The 17469-nt window shown below is 39.3% G+C and overlaps 1 protein-coding gene across 2 annotated transcripts in view; it reads right to left on the minus strand.

Moving 5' to 3' along the window:
• Window positions 1–935: 935 nt before the first annotated feature.
• SMNDC1 (survival motor neuron domain containing 1) overlaps window positions 936–17469 on the minus strand; it is a 16773-nt gene continuing 239 nt past the window's right edge. Inside the window, exons 1-6 of one of the 2 annotated variants that reach the window (XM_024204642.3) lie at window positions 15563–15641; window positions 12166–12321; window positions 9227–9369; window positions 7048–7209; window positions 4086–4239; window positions 936–2687 (exon numbers count right to left, since the gene is read on the minus strand). In XM_024204642.3, coding sequence (XP_024060410.1) covers window positions 2550–2687; window positions 4086–4239; window positions 7048–7209; window positions 9227–9369; window positions 12166–12168 — 600 coding nt within the window. In that variant the 5' untranslated portion in view covers window positions 12169–12321; window positions 15563–15641 and the 3' untranslated portion in view covers window positions 936–2549. Of the gene's footprint in view, window positions 2688–4085; window positions 4240–7047; window positions 7210–9226; window positions 9370–12165; window positions 12322–15562; window positions 15683–17469 lie in introns of those variants that run through there. The other variant, XM_026650924.2, reaches the window with a different exon arrangement.

Raw genomic sequence — 17469 nt, forward strand, 5'->3', positions numbered from 1 at the left:
CCTTCCACTATGTCAATTAGTTTTACCTATTTTTTTTTTAAAAGGTCCCATGAGACAAGCTAGCTTTAATTGAGGCAGGGGTGTTTCCTACAGTAATGGTGGATCAGCCTGCACGGTTTCATTTTTGGCAGCCCTCTGCCCCTGACATTCTCTTCAGAGAAAGTGGCTAGACACAAAATGCTCTTATGGTGGAGACTTTTCTTATACCAAAAGGGAGAGTGGAATTGCCATTTAAAGTTTGGCTCATGACATACCCCAATGTCTGAGGCATCATTTTTTAAGCTCTTTTTAAAAAAGGTGTTTTCATTCACATCAACCACAGCGCTGTTAAGGACAGTCTAGGCCTAGGCCACCCTCCTCAAGGTCAGGTCCTGCCTGTTTTATAGCAGGAGTTCCAGTCTCTGTTCTTCCTCACACACAGAAAAACAGCTGCTTTTGTCAGGAACCAGTGCATCCCGGACAAGTACAGTTTTCCATGGAATGACAGACAGATGCCTCATTACTCCGCCATCTCACTATCCAGCAGAACCACTGCCCCCTCTAATGACTGACAGGTGAAGGGGTCTTTGTCAAAAGTGCAGGCTGTATTGGATTTCTCTGACATACACACTGCTTTTTAAAATGGCTGTTTTACATGCAGGGGTGGGGCTTTCCTCCTTGCACCAGATTACACTTCATTTTAGATTGAAGTCCTTCTGCAGGCAGAAAAGTTTATATTCCTGCCTCAAGTAGGATATATCTTAAACTAGGCAAAACTTGCTTAGTTTTGCAATGGAGCATAATGAAATTGAAGCACTTTCAGTGTCTGTTTTCCTCTTCACTAATTTGTTTCCTTATCAGTATCTGACAGTCCTTCAGCATTCTGTAGTAGTCCTTAGGGTGAGCTTTGACAGTGCCCAAGCATTGTGCATTTTCACTTTTCCAAACATCTCCAAGAGATTTTAACACTTTATTTAATAAAAGTTAAACATACAAAACTGAAATTAACACACTTTGTATTCATAAAAATCACTTTCTCCCATTAATAGGAAGAATCTTTTTCTATGCATGGATTCTACACTATCAGTTGCAGAGTTTAGCTTGAGTTGTGACTCAGGTAACTGATGGACATTTCCACCAATCAGTGCATTATCAATTGCTGACATGACCTGATCTAATTAACAAATTACAAAATGAGCTACATTAACATAATATACAAGGGAAACATGGTCAGGATTAATGAACAAGAAATACACTTGAATTATTTAATGGAGGAAATAGCCAAAGTACTCCTGTTCATTAACTCAGCCCTAGATTTTACAAAAATAATATCTACATTGTATATAGGGCTATACATTAACCTTTTTTTTTTTTTTAAACACTTTACGGATTCAGAGGTGGTACCAGTACCGTAAGTGGGAGACAAGTAACAGAGGGAAGCAATCACATACAAAGGCAAGAACTTTTACAGGTGGTTTCCTGAATAAAATTGAAAGTGTAGGGCTGAAATTACAATGAACACTAGGGCCACAGCCAGGATTATAGCAAGGCAGAAACTTCAGACTAGCCTTTACTCATTTCCAACTAAAAAATAGGATCCAGGCATTCTTATCTAATGTGCTTCAGTTCTGTTTAAATGGATGGGGGAAAAAACCCACACAGGCTGCTCAACAAGTTGGGGATTTACTGTACAGTTGTCAAGTCCCATATCCAGCCCACGGAACCCAGCAGTGCATGGTGTAGAAGGGCTGAGAACATACTTAAATCTTCACTTTTAAAGTGCAGTTTTACTCTGAAATCTGACTCTCTAAAAATGTCATCTTCGGGTTCCCTGGTTGTGTCTCAGTGACTTCCAGTTTAAATGTGCTCAGTATACATGTAAGGAGATTCCTCCCCCTAATTTCCAGCCCTGCAAATTCAGTCTGGAATCTCAAAGTGAAGTTGTATCGTTTCTAGCACGTGAATCATCACACTACTCCTATGTATTCTGTGGGCCACATTCTGCCCTCAGTTACAGCTGTACAAGCTGACTGTCTTCAGTGAGATTGCAAGGGAGTAACTTAGAATTTTATTAACAATTCCATTTTATATACAAGCTAGGATGGAATCCAGCTAACTTTCCCAGAGCTGTACTGGCTCTGTAGTGCTAGTGTAGTTTGTCACTAAAGCAAGGAGATAGGACTGTGAATACAGAGGGAATGAGAAGCTTTTAAAGGTGCCATTTTTACACAGTCATTTTTCTGACCCTACCCTGGCTAAAAGTATGAATGGAAGATTCTGGAGACCAGCATTTCAGCTAACTGCTGTTTCAGTGTAACTGCAAATAGCTCACGAAAACATCTGGCTGCAGAATTTTGCTTTAAGATGACGATATAAAAAGTTTAGTAATGATGAAGGGAGTCAACTGAATAGCTGTAGATTTCTTTAAGGCTCACATCAGCTGAAGCCAAGTGATGGTGACAAAATGAACTATTCACTACATGCCAACAAATAATTTACTTTTAGAAAAATATAATGATAAAAAGATAAGTGTAAAGCCCTGCAGAGATGAAGTTTAGCCTTTCCCCCTCTTACTGAGGCATCAAATGCCTGACGTTATATTTAGAGGTATCTTGATATTGTGTCATGGGTTTGTCTGCAATTCCACATGTTCCAACTCCGACTTTGCCAGTCACGCTCTCAGGGGAAGCAAAAATACTCCTCTTTACCTGAGAAGGAAACAAAAACACCATTCCTGAGTAGTCAGTTCAAGACAGTTTGCTAACTGAATACATGAGTATTGATTAGTCCGGTCTCTAATTCTACAAACAATCCTCAACACTCTACTTTATAGATGGCAAACTGACACATTAATGTACTTACCCAAGGGCACGGGGGAAGTCAGTGACAGAGGCAACGTTAGAACTGAAATTCCTGGCACCCAGTCCCATGTTCTAATCATGCCTCTCTGTGAGCACTTATAGCCAATGTTCAGGAATAAAGGCCACATTACTTATCATAAGACTGTTTTGTGCTAAGTGCTCAAAAGGACTGACGTTTTAGCACTCCGCCAGCAGTTCCACACTGCCCCTGGGTGAGTGGGAGGAAACCAGAGTGGGCAACAACACTTCAGCCTCCCCACCACCTCCTCTGAAATACGGCTACTCTACCAGACAGGTGAAACGGCTGTCAAGTTGGCCACACACCAGACTTTCAGGATCTCCGCTCCAGTGGACCCTAATCTTCCCAGTCTATGCTGCCACCAACAGTGGACCCAATGCTTCAGCCTGGGCAAGTGCAAGCTTGATTTCAATAGGGAAAACACCTCACCATGCTAAACCAAAGCATATCAGAAGGGTTTATTATGGGCTTGTATTGTATTTTTTTAAATTTCTTGGTTTTTCATAATAATGACTAGCAACAGCTTCCAATTCCTATATACTATTGATGTAAGTCACAGGTGCATAGGTCTTCTTACAGATCTAGGTTGTGGCAAGAATTCTTTTCCCTGAATAACTTTGACAGAATGTGCATCACTGTATTTCTATACAATGGCTAACATTACCATTGACAAAGCTAACAGTAGTGAGCTCTCTGAACAGTGGCATGAATATATATTAGCGAAAACCAAAATACGCACTGAGGAATAGTGCTACCACCTTTCACTGGTATTTGTTCTAGGCTTTTCCTTATCTCCTGCACAGTTATCAACAGCCATGAAAAGCTATGCTGGGTGTATAAGAGACCCAATTACACACTTGCCAGCATTAAGGTCTCACAACAGTTTCCCCAATATATGGCATGATGTGGAGCAGTTTGGCTGCTCCTCCAAATGCAAACTTTTAGTTAATTTATACTAACAAAAATTTAAAAGGCAACCCCAATTCTTGCATAAAAGTGACCAAATTTCCCAACCTACACAAGCAAAGGCCTAAGACTGACTTTTCATATTTAAGCATGATTACTCAGCCTATTTACACTTACTCTGTTTTGCAGCTGGGCTGCCTCAGACTGTGAAGCTGAGCCATTTGCCCCCAAAGCATCATCTGGGCATGGTGTTTTTCTGTAACTAGTAGGTCAGACTATTCCTTTTGCTAACTGTTCACACACTGGCAGCATATACAAACCTGGCCTTTTTTGTTTTTAGAATAGGCTCTGTTGTTGAACTGTTGCCACTTGACTTTCTGGTCCTCTCGCTCCTGTTCAAGTTCTTTGATTCTCTGGGCTTTTTTCAAAGCTTTCTTCTTTTTATATTCTCGTTGCTGCGCAATCATCTCTTTTCTGTAGGAAGGAAGGATAGCCCATGATTATGTTTGTGCCTCCATTTCCTCTTCATAAAGCACTCTGAGGGGTACACTAAGTACCAAATAAGAAACTAAATGTAACTATTGTAAGCCATTAGGTGTGTAAAACAGGACTCTCAAACGAGTGATTACCCAATCAAGTCAGGACTATGTAAGCTTATGAAGAATACTGACAAACCTCCCCAAACAAGCTGTACTCCATAGATGCAAGAGCAAAGCTGTGAAGTAAGTTATGTGTAACACATGGGTACCATGGTGTGATAGGATCATCTTAAGCCTAGTTTCATCTGCTGCCTGTACAGAACAGATTCATTCTCTGATTCTAGAAAGAACATTAAGTCATTTCTTCTGTAAGGCAGTCTATCAATTGAGAGTATCATTACAGCATTACACTCCTGTAATATTTATCATACAGAATCAGGAGCAATAAAAATGCCCTAAGCAGGCCATTTCAAATAGAGCAACCCTCAGATCTGGCACAGATGACAAATTCCCAGTTTCACAAATTCTCAAATGGCCCTTTCAAATATAATCAAATAACATTCTGAATGTACATGGCTCTTTTCCAACATGGACCAAATCTCACCATGGTGATCTGCCTGAGAAGAATGCCCTTGATCCAGGACTCCTGCACTGATCAGGTAAAAATCAGCAACTGTGATGGGGATTAGGGAAAGGGAGAAATGGTCTGAAGTATATCATCCCCTCCACTAGCCTCTCTGGGGAATCTGCAAAGAACTCGATAAAACCCAAATGTGTATGGCCTTTTCTGCAGAAGCTTTCTTTAATCCTGTGGAACCCCTTTTGGCATGGAAGGGGTGTTGCAAGAACAGTAGACTGAGGAGAGGAGGGCAGTGTGGCGCTAACAAAGCCATAATGCCAGGAACCAAGGGAAGGAACAGGAGTGCTGGGGAGCTAGGCCACAGGCACAAGTCCTTTATACTAATGTGGATCACAGGGGATCTGTATGTGACAGGAACCACATGCCAGGCTTCTTCCAAAAGGGGAGGGATTAAGCGCACACCCCCCCGCCACTCCCTCCCTCAAGGATCACATTAGTGTCCCCAGTTCGGTAAGGCAGAGTCAGTACCCATCCTATGAGTTTCTCCTACAACCTACCGTAGGCTGGAGGAAGGACGCAAGAGCTGCTCCAGTACTTGGGTCTCCAAATAGACTGGTTCCCAAGATGTAACCCCTCTACATTTTGGTTTCTTATCAGGAAGCTGTGAATCAGGAACCTCTTGGTGCTAGCTGGCAGAGGGCACAGAGAGTGCCTAGAGTTTTACAGGGATCTCCTGGGTCAGATACATGCACAATAATTCACTATAAGGTGGCATGCAAAGTCTCTACCAAGAGCCAGTAGCCCACTGGCCATCATAAACACTGTGAAACATGTGTATAAATAATATTTGAAGTGTGTGTCTGTGCTGAGAATTATGTTCTTAAAGCAGGTAATCAGAAGGTGACGTGCCTTGGACAGGTTCCTTTCAAGCAGCAGGTAACAGACACATCTCTCTGTCTGGTCATATGTGTATTAGGCATTGTATGTCTCACAATGGATGCCTGTTTCAATATTGAGCCAAGTTTATCAAGAGACTGCAAAATCTTGGAGAGGAAATTTACAGGAAGGAATAAACAGCAGGTGTGAATCCTGTTTATGAGTAAAGACAATGGATTCCTGGGGTATATCTGGGGGTGCAGAGGTACAGCCTGGATCCTTCACTGAGAAAGCAATTAGCCGCATGTGTGTCTTATGAACAAAGGGTCAGAGTCAAGCCTGCTGTAAAGTGCTGGAAGGACTTTGGGTGAGCACTGATCTATAAGACAGGAAAGTATCTAGTTAAGCCTAGGTTCTAGAATGCTTGTATGGTATATGTAACCATTTGTTTCCAATCCTTTACTTGCTACCAACCGGATCTCTCTATTCTGTTAAATAAACTGTTACTAGTTTTTACTATAAATATATCTAAGTGCTGTGTGTTAAACAGAATAATAATCTGAGGTGTAGTAAATTGAGATGCACTGCTTCTTTGGCAGTAGCAAATCTGTGAATACTGTCAGCATCCACTGGAAGAGGGACAGGACACTCCAGGGAGATGCTTGGAGGAGGGAATATGCCTATCACTAACCTGAAGCAAGAGTGTGGGACCTGCCGAGGCTAAGAGGGGAGTGCTTGTGTTGCCCGTGGACAGTGAAGTCAGGGAGCTGACCTATGGCAGACACAGACCAGGCTTCCTCATGCTAAGGGCAGTGGGTAATGAGGTGCCTCACAACCCTGAGTACTCCCACAAAGAATCAAAGAAGCTTCACTTGTTGAAGCTATTTTTTCATTCCTCCAAATGAAAACTTGTCTATACAACACTTACAATTTCAAGCAGGAGCTCTGAAAAGCTTCTGCTAGGTTACAGGCATCTACCACTTCTTTAATCAGTAATTTATAATATACTCACTATTTCACCACACACACAAGTCTCTATCTTCTCCTGAAACACAAATTGTAAGCATCATCTCCATATTGCATTACTCTTTACCTGATCATGATTTGGAACCTACATTGTTTAGAACTGGCCTCTTTGCTGGCAATTCTAATTTTGTCTCTCACATTAATATCCTTGATAAATATGACAGCAGAATTGGTCTAAGAGTGAGATGCTAACAGGCTGTTTTACCAGAGTATGTTTTCTTAAGCAAATTCCATCCATCCATCCACCACAGGAACGTAACATGCTTGGCTGGCCTAAGTTCTTTGTTAAAGTACACATCTAAGGTTATACAAGTCACTTACTTGGACATGGGTTTGTTGCCACTGTCCTCTTTTGCCTTTCTTCCCTCTTCTACAGGTTTGAGGTTGAGCAGAGGCGTGACTTCAGCATTGCCATATCCAGCAAACGTGATTGCAGCAGTACCATTCTCCTCATCTATCTCTTCAATCTCAGCTTCGTAACACCTGTAAAGATATCATGGCTGTAAGCATGTGAGTAATGGTTTAATACTCAGCCCTACAACACCTACACTATTATTCAGCTACTAACATTAAGTTAAATACTTTCTACCAATCCGCTTCATTTTTGGGACAAAATACAAATCAAGCTGAGAAGTTAATGTTCTTTAAGGACCTAAGTACATCAGTCCTGCACAAGAGCTTAACCTCACTAGCTGATCAAGGAACCAGTGACAATTTTAAGGCCCAATAGCTATTCAGGCTAGAAACAAATGCCTTGTGCAACTGCAAAGTTGAGAATCTCACTTTTTTTCCCTAGTTGATAGGTCATACAATATCAGACTGTAAAACTATGGCATTCTAGATACCACAGATTAGAGCTAGTCAGGAATTTTCTGACAATGCTTTTTCCACCAGAAAATGCTGATTTGTTGAAACTAAAACTGTTCACAGGAAGGGCTGGTTTTGAGTTTCACAAATATTCTGATTCAAATTTAAAAAAATAAAGTTTCAAAATTGTTTAAATGTCCTGTTTTGTCATTTTCTAGTTCAAAACAACTTTTTATTTCGAACCTCTAGTTAATTTATACTAAAAAATTTTAAAAGGACATACTGATTCTTTTCGGATCATCTGTTTACAAAGGTTTTGAGACTGACTTTTTATTTCAATTTGGGACGAGGAAAAAATTTGAAGTCTCAATCTCCCGCCCAGCTCTGCTACAGAGGCTAGAGACTATACTTACAGATATAATTCCAATTAACACCTGCCTACTTTGTTTTGATATAGCCACCATCTTGAGAAACACCTGAATTGAGTTAAACACCAATGCTTTATACTGTATAAAAACTGAGGGGAGCCCGAGCTTTTGTGTGGTAGGAAGCATTAATCTCTAGCTAGCAGTTCTTGAGACACTGGCTGCTTAAATCATGTTGCAGCTTTAGTGGAAAGAAACAAGATAGTAATCAAAGTGAGTAAGGTCCAATACCACTTGACCTGCTAGAACTAGAAACATCTAAGTGGACCAGTACAAATGCTTTCAGATCCAACAAACTTTTCATTCTGATCAGTGGTTTAGGACCAGACCTTGGGACCCAGTAGTGACCCAAGAATTTAAAAAATGTAACATTTATGATCTTAGGTGAGAAAATATTTCAGCCATCAATGCCTAGCAACAAAAGAAGTGTTTTTATTTTTGAACAGTTTGTTTTCTACATGAAAATATCAATAATTCTGCATCAGTGCATATATTTGGTTTTCACTACATTAGCAGCTCCATTGTACAAGGATTCAACTCTTTTCTAAGAGAAGGAAATGGGATGTTTACTCAATCTGAACAGTTTGATTAGAAAAAATTCAGAAATGCTTCTATGTTACAAAATAAAGGATAAACTATCATTTTGAAAATATATATCTTTGTATTTCAAAGACTACAAGATCAGACTAAATTGAAGCAACCTCAGAAACTCTCAATAACATTAGCTGAGGGAGTCAAAACTAACTATTTTGGTACAGCATCTCCAGAGCATGGTACAGCCAAGTATCAAGCCCCTAAAGACAGAGCAATATTGCAATCGCAATAGAACTACAGTTCCTTTACAATCAAATGATGGTGTTCCAAGTTAAATGCACAGACTTAAATCTCGCAGTCATTTTTCATGACAGTGAGTAAATGTAAAATATATAAACAGAATGGCAATTACATACCCCGGTACATTTGACAGGCACTACACTAAATGATTATAATTAGTTATGAAAGTATAGGGTTTTTTTTACAGTTGTATATGTTATATTTCTTTTGAGGGTGGTGACAAAAAAAGGTGTTTTGAGAATCACCGAATATCAAATTCACTTTGTCTATAATATTGAACTTCACTAAAAGGAAATACAATGGTTACTTAATTTCTCTTAGCTATTCTTTGTTAGTATTACTCAAATGGGGCAGTTCAAGCTGAATGAAAATCTCTTACCATTGTACTGTATTATTTCATGTAACTGTTAGAGAAGTTTGTTTTCTACACTTACTGTCCATCTTCACTCCATATTGCCATACATTTATCCCCAACCTTCCAGGAGTGACTGGGTAGGGCAGAAGCAGAACTATCAGAACTTGCAAGGGCTTCCGAAGGTTGTGTTGAAAGGAGATCTTTGGTTAATTCTATAACTTCCTGGAAAAGGAAGAGGCAAAAAATACACTTTCAAACACCATTACTGTGCTTTATTTTCCCCCCAAGTTGACAGATCTATTTTCTAGTAGTGATTGTATTAAACGTATATCTGATGTAAAGCAGACTGCTGGCTATTTACCACTAATTACAGTGTATTAGCCTTAGACATCCAATATGTAGAAGAAAGCGATGTATGACTGTATGCTATATTAAAATGAGGCCACCTCTCCACCCTTGGTCAACTTTCAAAATTCCCCAATGTTTCCTTTTTACAGCAATTATTTCTAGCTGAACTGCTTTTGCATAGGCTCAGAGACATAGCCAGCTATTCATGTGGAAACAATCCTTGATGCAACTCTCTTTGCACGTGTGCTGCACATGATTCTCAGTTTTTGACTGAAGAGCACATCGCAGCAATGGGGAGTGAGCAGCCAGTGTTACATTCACTGCTCATAGGGAAGGCAAGGGCTAAATTGATTCAAATAAACTTTAAGATAGACAATTGTGAATGTTTTGCTTTTCCGCCTCAACTGCAGTTTATTTTTCATTATTGATTATTTTAAAAATGATTGGTTAGCCCAGAAATTACACATTGCTTAGTTTTAGAATACTTGCATATAAAATAAGCATACTAACGATAAGCACCTCTGAATGAGAGGTGCCATTTTTTCAGTTCCTTTGAAAAAGTGGGGATTGGCTGAGCTGAAGTATCCACGGAGATATTATGGAGAGAGGAGTGTCTCCTTTTTGAGATCCCAGTTTAGGAAAGTATCCCATATCAGGAAAGCATTTAGGAACATGCTTAATTGCCTTCCTGAATAACGATGAACTTAATTATGCACTTAAGTGCTTTCCTGAATCAGGGCCTCAAAGTGTGGGGCCAGAACCTCCTCATTAACCTGACAGAATGACCTGAACAAGAAAAATGGCAGCAGAAAATATATCTTTTTTCTATTAATTGATTTTTAGTGCCTTTAGACACTACAGAGTGAAGTCATGTATTCACAGAGCAGATACAGCACAGTACACAGCAATGCAAGTTTCCACCCACCTCCCTGCCATTGTGATTGGACCTGGAGGGACAACTTCTATGGGTAGGTGTTTATTTCAGTCTCAATGTTATCTATTTTAAAACAAAATAACTTCCCCAATTAGGTAGCCACCATCTTTGTTGACTCAGGAGCCAAAGTAGGTAGGCAAATTTCTAGGTTTTCTATAAACTTCATAAACCAGTGGAAGAAAATACATAGATAGTTTAGAGGGCAAGAATTTAAATGCATATTTTTCACCTTAATGAGAAAGATATTTAGTGTCTACTCCTTTTATTGCAATGTAGCAAATGCCAATTGAATCAGTGCTACACTTTACTTGCCAGTGTGAAGACTCTTGATCACGGCTACTGAAAAAATACGTAGTTCAACAACTAGCAGATAAAAGCAAAACACAAGCACATTCCTACATGAGGAAAGGCAACTCCACAATTCATAAACAAGAAATGGTGTTAGCCCTTACAATATCCCAATATTTTTATCTGATGCAAGTTGCAAAATTAAGGGCAAATATTTCAATTAAGGAGATTGCAGACATCCTGCGTTTCCCCCCCACTACCTCCAAATAACCCTCTCCTCTCGACAGATTTGCCCCACAACACATTATGTCTATATGCTGCTGCTCCCACAAATAATACTGCCCAGTGGCAAGGCCAGCAGCAGGATGAACTGGAAGCAATTCTAATCAGTTTTGCCAGAGCAGAAACGGCACGTGTTGGTCCAGCACAGGCACAAGCATTCTTTGCAACTACTGGCTGTGGGGTGATTTAAATAAAGAAATTGTACTTGTGATGAGGAACAGCCTTTTTCAAAATGGATCTCCATGTTAGCTCATGAAACAATACAAAGCATGAAGATTCAATGTTCCTGACTCCAGTGTTTTCCTTAGTCAAGATCCAAGATGAGAAGTACTTTTGGTAAGTGGTACACCCTAAATAAGATTTGAAAGGCCCCAAAAGGAACTCTCTACAGTCTTGATAGACTCCCCCATCCCACTTTTCTTAATAAATGGAATCAACAACTATCTAGAGAGTGGGACAGGAAGGCTGCGGGACCCAGCAGGGTTCCTCTCTCAGTTCAGCAGAGATGAGAGAGAACAGCTGGAGCCTGATTCACTAAACCTCATTGATAAGTAAGGGCCTATAAAGAGAAGGAAAGCTCAAGGCAGAGAGAAGGCTGCTCTTCATTTCTCCAGAAGTTTGAGGATTCTATTCCCAGAGACCAACCCCATAAAGTGTTTAGTTTTCTTATATGTTTGTTTGACTAGCTAGCACAGAGGCACAAAGGGCCTGACAACTGGATTCTCTTTTGTTTGTCGATATAATAATAAATAAATAAATGGAGATATCCTATCTCCTAGAACTGGAAAGGACCTTGAAAGGTTATTGAGTCTAGCTCCCTGCCTTCACTAGCATGACCAAGTACTGATTTTGCCCTGATCCCTAAGTGGCCCCCTCAAGGATTGAACTCACAACCCTGGGTTTAGTAGGCCAATGCTCAAACCACTAAGCTATCCCTCCCCCCGCAACCTAAACCTATCTGAAGCAACCTAAATGCTTTTCCTAACAAGGAGGTTTGTTTTTGCTTTAGAAGACCCTCTGGTGATTTTGTGGCAGGGACTGGAACAGAGGATATGGCCACAGTCTACCTTTACTATAATCTTTATTTTGCAGAATATTGCATATGGGCCAACACTGATTTTGATATTTAGAATATTTCATTTGAGGGAGCTCCTTAGAGTACATACCATTAATTACTTTTCCTTCCCCAGGTCTGAGCTCTAACACTGCTCCTTCACTCACAGAGCGGGTGGTAGTAGCAGTAATCTGCAAATCCAGGAAGCATCATGGCTTGTGATATGTGTATCAGCAGGTCAAATAAAGTACAGCTGTGCACTGATTACCTGAAGGTAAGCGTTTCAGATATACAGAAACCACTGTAATTTGAGACAGTTGACTTACTCCTGCCTCCTTCATAAGTTGTTTATCTATTAAAATAGCTTATTGTAGAACTAGAGTGAATATGCACACAGATTACTCAATCAACAATTCCTTGACTTTACCAGTTGTTTAAAGGGTAGGCAATAAACAAACTTGTGGTAAAATCTTATTTTGCCTACGTATCTTAATACTGGACACAGATAGTGGACAGAAACTTGAACCATATACAGCATGTGTTGAATTGGTTAGGGTTCCAATACATCTGTTTTGTTGTTCTAACATATAGCATACTATAGTGCTAGTGAGAACACAACTGGAGTATTGCACATAGTGGGGGGCATCACATTACAGTAACAGCTGAGGAACTGCAAGGTACAGAAAAGCGCCATTAGGTTTATGCAGAGTTTCAAGGGCTAGGGAAACTAGATTTGTAGAAATAACAAGGGAATGGGAGAAAAAAAAGAGAACTCTATCCCATAAAATTCTTAAAGAAAGTAGCAAGTTGAAAAAACATGAGGGCACCAACTGAAACTAAGAACAGACATTGAAGGAAGTTGAAAACAAGAAGTTTATTTAAGCAGAAAATAATGTGGTACCCACTACCAAAGCAGGAAGAGAAGCTGCAACTGTCTCATGTACAGTATTCAGATGTCAGATCGCATTTATGGGGGCGGGGTCTCTGGACTCTAGATAGACTAGCTCATGAACTACAGTAAAATAACACTACAGACATCTTTAAAGGCTGAAAGGCTCATTTTTAAAGCAAGATTTGTGGGGAAGAGTTAGAATGTGCTGTTACTGTCTACTATAGCAAAACTTCTAATTAAGGTAGCCACATGCAGACAAATAAGCTATACAATGTGACTTGCTGCCACCTTCCTGTGACATGGAGATGCAACCTGTGGAGACTACAGGTCCCAGCATGCAAAGATCCATCCTTATGAGAGTGGCCTTCCACACAAGTCAAGATGGAGCTCTGTATTGTGGAGTGCATAGTTTCCACAGCTTGTAACATCATATTAAAGAGGAGGCTGGTTGCAATCCACTCTAGTTCATGCAAGTTAGATTTGATCCTTGGTTGCATAGGTACCTTGCTAGAAGTCCCTCAGTAAAGTAAAAGATGGGGAGCCCATTATTTACATTAAAATATCTTGGTCAAAGCTGAGCATGCTGTGTATGGTAATGATGGATACAATACTGAGATAAAGGATTGTTTCAGATACATAACTGATAATCTTTAGAACAAACAGGAAACAACAATTTAATTGAGACACTAAAAAAATATAAAGTTGGATTTATTTTCCATTTTTAAGGTGGAATGTATGGGTAGCAAACTTTTGGAGATGGGAATGCAAACATCTTCCCTATTCTGTGCAGAAAGCTTTTATTTAATTTTTTTTTCCAAGTTGTCCTTTCACATTAATGATTTCCACACATCAAAGTAGACCTTGTATTGGTATTAGAAATATGAGTTTTGCTCTGGATTTTAAAAATATACACATGCTTTTAAGAATGTGCAATAAAGTACATTCTCATTATACTACAAAGTTCCCTGTGGACACAAGACTTTTACATTTAAAAGGAAATCTAAAGCTTATTGATAGAAGACATTGATTTAGCTTGTTTTTGACTTGTATTGTTATTGTTAGCATTTCTTCAAGCAGCAGCAGCTACTGAATGCTGCAGTGGGTAGTTTTATCTACTTAAGGTTTGTGAATAATAACTTGGCTGCTATAGTGCTCTCTCTCTAGCAATAACAAAGTAGTATTTTGCACCCATACGCTAACATTTAAGAAAACATTAAATACAGGCACAATTATGTGCCAATTTTGTTGCCTGAAGTGATAAAAAAGGCCTTTTTAATCAAGTTGAAGGTGTTCATGCCATTGCCCAAAGTGGATCTAATGAGGACTTTGAGTAGCTTTTATCTATCAACAAAAAATAACTGGTTATGAGCTTAAGTCTAAACATATTCCAGGTGGTGGCACATTTGATATTTTATAACAAATCTGGCATTCCTTACATACCCAGAACTTCTATTAAAAAGTCAGTGGGAGGCTAAGGTATGGCAGGATTTCAGACTTATGCTGTAAAGGTATTTCAGCTATCTTTCTAGATGTGAAAACAACGAGGAGTCTGGTGGCACCTTAAAGACTAACAGATTTATTTGGGCATAAGCATCTGAAGAAGTGGGTTTTTTAGCCACGAAAGCTTATGCCCAAATAAATCTGTTAGTCTTTAAGGTGCCACCAGACTCCTCGTTGTTTTTGTGGCTACAGACTAACACGGCTACCCCTCTGATACTTGATTTATAGATGTGATTGAAAGTGTGTATATGACTAATTTGATGCTGATTTGATTTATTCAACACAAATGTATGTGGAGAGATTCAGTGCTCGGGTTAGCCCAAATGCCGTGACAAATGGAAATAGCTACATAGTTTAAATGTAGTATGCAATGGCTTTATTTAAAAAATGCAGATGTGAGTGGAGATTAGATTCAATTACAAGGTGATCAAATTTGATGCCTACAATTTACTATACCACCATTTTCTAATACCACAAAAAGGCCACTGATGAAGATTGGGAAAGGTTGTTTATAAAAGGTACAAAACTGTGTATAGTAAAAAAAAAAAGACTATTTGCATATTTTTTCATAGTTCTTTCTCCAACCCTTTGGAAGCTAAAAGGGTTCTTCCCGCAAATTTTGTTCTTCCTTCAGCCTGCATGTGCAATGCAACAGTGTGGTCACTATCAACTTAAGCTAAGACGAATTTTTTTTAGCCTTCTCTTTTTTTAAAGGGAGGCAATATTATTTAAGTGTTTCAGCCAAAGCCTTGCACATCTCAAATAAGAACTCTTCCTTCTTCTTGATGGTGAAGTACTAACATCTTTTTTTTAAAAACAAATCAAATAGCAGTGACTTTTTTTAAAAGCATTAAAACAACATGAATATTAATAAACTTAAAAAGACAGGCCAAACTTTGGGACTGCCAGCTATACCACTGTCCCTTCAAGCAACCTGAGATCATAAAACAAACCTTTAACTTACATTTTGCAATAACCCTGACAAGTATTTATTATTTTTGTTGAAGTGCAAATACCCAGCAACAAGCTATGTCTCTGCTTGAGAGAAAGTGATGGCATTTTTGCTGACATTACTCATGATAGAAAAATCTCAGTTTCTAATTCCCTCAATCCTCACCTGTAAATCTTTTTTTAATTTTAGTAAGTCTTCATTTTCTCCATTCCCAGAAAGAGCAGCCTCAACTTGCTGGAGCTGAGCTTTATAGCTAGCTAGCTGTTTTGCAAGATCTTCTGACATCTGTAAAAGAAGTAAACCTTAGAACAGAAAGTTGCAAAACTGCTTTGATAAACTCTTTTGTAGTGAAAATAAAACTGAACTTGTAACTGGTTAAAAAGATGTTACAGCTATCATAGATGGACACCTAACACACTAATTTTAGTATTACACTATTTCAGTGGATAACCACTCACGCAGTCATACTAATTCTGATCAAAACCAACAAAAAAAAAATCCTTGAAATAAGTAATTTACAAGTTGCATGTATACAATAGTGGACACTATCATAGAATATCAGGGTTGGAAGGGACCTCAGGAGGTCATCTAGTCCAACCCCCTGCTCAAAGCAGGACCAATCCCCAGACAGATTTTTGCCCCAGATCCCTAAATGGCCCCCTCAAGGATTGAACTCAAAACCTTGGGTTTAGCAGGCTAACACTATCTTTAACACTTAGCATGTAATGATTCATATCTTCAAAATATTCTGAGGTCCCAGGCATTATAATTTTGCCTTTCCACTTATAAACAGCATCATCTTCACATTCTCAGTCTCTTTAGATGTGTATACACAACTCTTACATGAGACAATGATATCAGCCTCACTTAATGTTCTATCATCTTGCTTTAAGCCACTTTTTATATAATAAAACACACACTTTTTTTAAAGTTAATGTAATTTTAGCCTTTCCTTCAAATGTCTTCTGCATAGGGCATCATGTAATGGAGACAAAACTAGCCTTAAGTCACAGATGGATTGGTGAAGACTGTAAGCTCTTTGGGCCAGGGACAGTCTATTTGTTGTGTGCTTGTAGAGCGTTCTACGACTAGAACTCCTAGGTGACAGAATACAAAGAAAATGGAGAGGCTGACATACTAATTCATAAATCCAGTGCAATTTTAATGGAATGTGCCTTCCTCTACTTTCACAAGTAATACTCATGCATGACAGTTTACAGCATGCACCTCCTTCCCAACCCAGGGATTGGGGCTAGGGGAAGAGGAGGTAAATGGGAACTCTGAGCACAGGCAGTGGAAGGGGGGCGGGAGGAAAGGTTAATGCTAGGCTCTGAGGAGAGAGGAGAAAGATGGGGGAGGGAGCGCTGGTGGGGCATAAGATGGTTGGGTTAGAGTCTATGGAAGAACAGGAGTACTTGTGGCACCTTAGAGACTAACAAATTTATTTGAGCATAAGCTTTCGTGGGCTACAGCCCACTTCATCCGGTGCATAGAATGGAACATATAGTGAGAAGATATATATACATACAGAGAACATGAAAAGGAGGAAGTAGCCATACCAACTGTAAGAGGCTAATTAATTAAGATGAGGTATTATCAGCAGGGGAAAAAAAACTTTTGTAGTGATAATCAAGATAGCCCATTTTAGACAGTTGACAAGAAGGTGTGAGGTTACTTAACATGGGGAAATAGATTCAATATGTGTAATGACCCAGCCGCTCCCAGTCTCTATTCAAACTCAAGTTAATGGTATCTAGTTTGCATATTAATTCAAGCTCAGCAGTTTCTCATTGGAGTCTGTTGAAGCTTTTCTGTTGCAAAATTGCCACCTTTAAGTCTGTTACTGAGTGACCAGAGAGCCTCTTAATTAGCCTCTTACAGTTGGTATGGCTACTTCCACTTTTTCATGTTCTATGTATGTATGTATGTATGTGTATATATATATATATATATATATATATATATTTATTTCACTATATGTTCCATTCTATGCATCCGAAGAAGTGGGTTGTTCCTTTTGCGGATACCGGCTAACACGGCTGCTACTCTGAAACCTGTCTATGGAAGGTGAA

This window comes from Terrapene carolina, unplaced genomic scaffold (genome assembly GCF_002925995.2).
Source record: "Terrapene carolina triunguis isolate 2854851 unplaced genomic scaffold, T_m_triunguis-2.0 Scaffold95, whole genome shotgun sequence".
Taxonomy (NCBI): domain Eukaryota; kingdom Metazoa; phylum Chordata; order Testudines; family Emydidae; genus Terrapene; species Terrapene triunguis.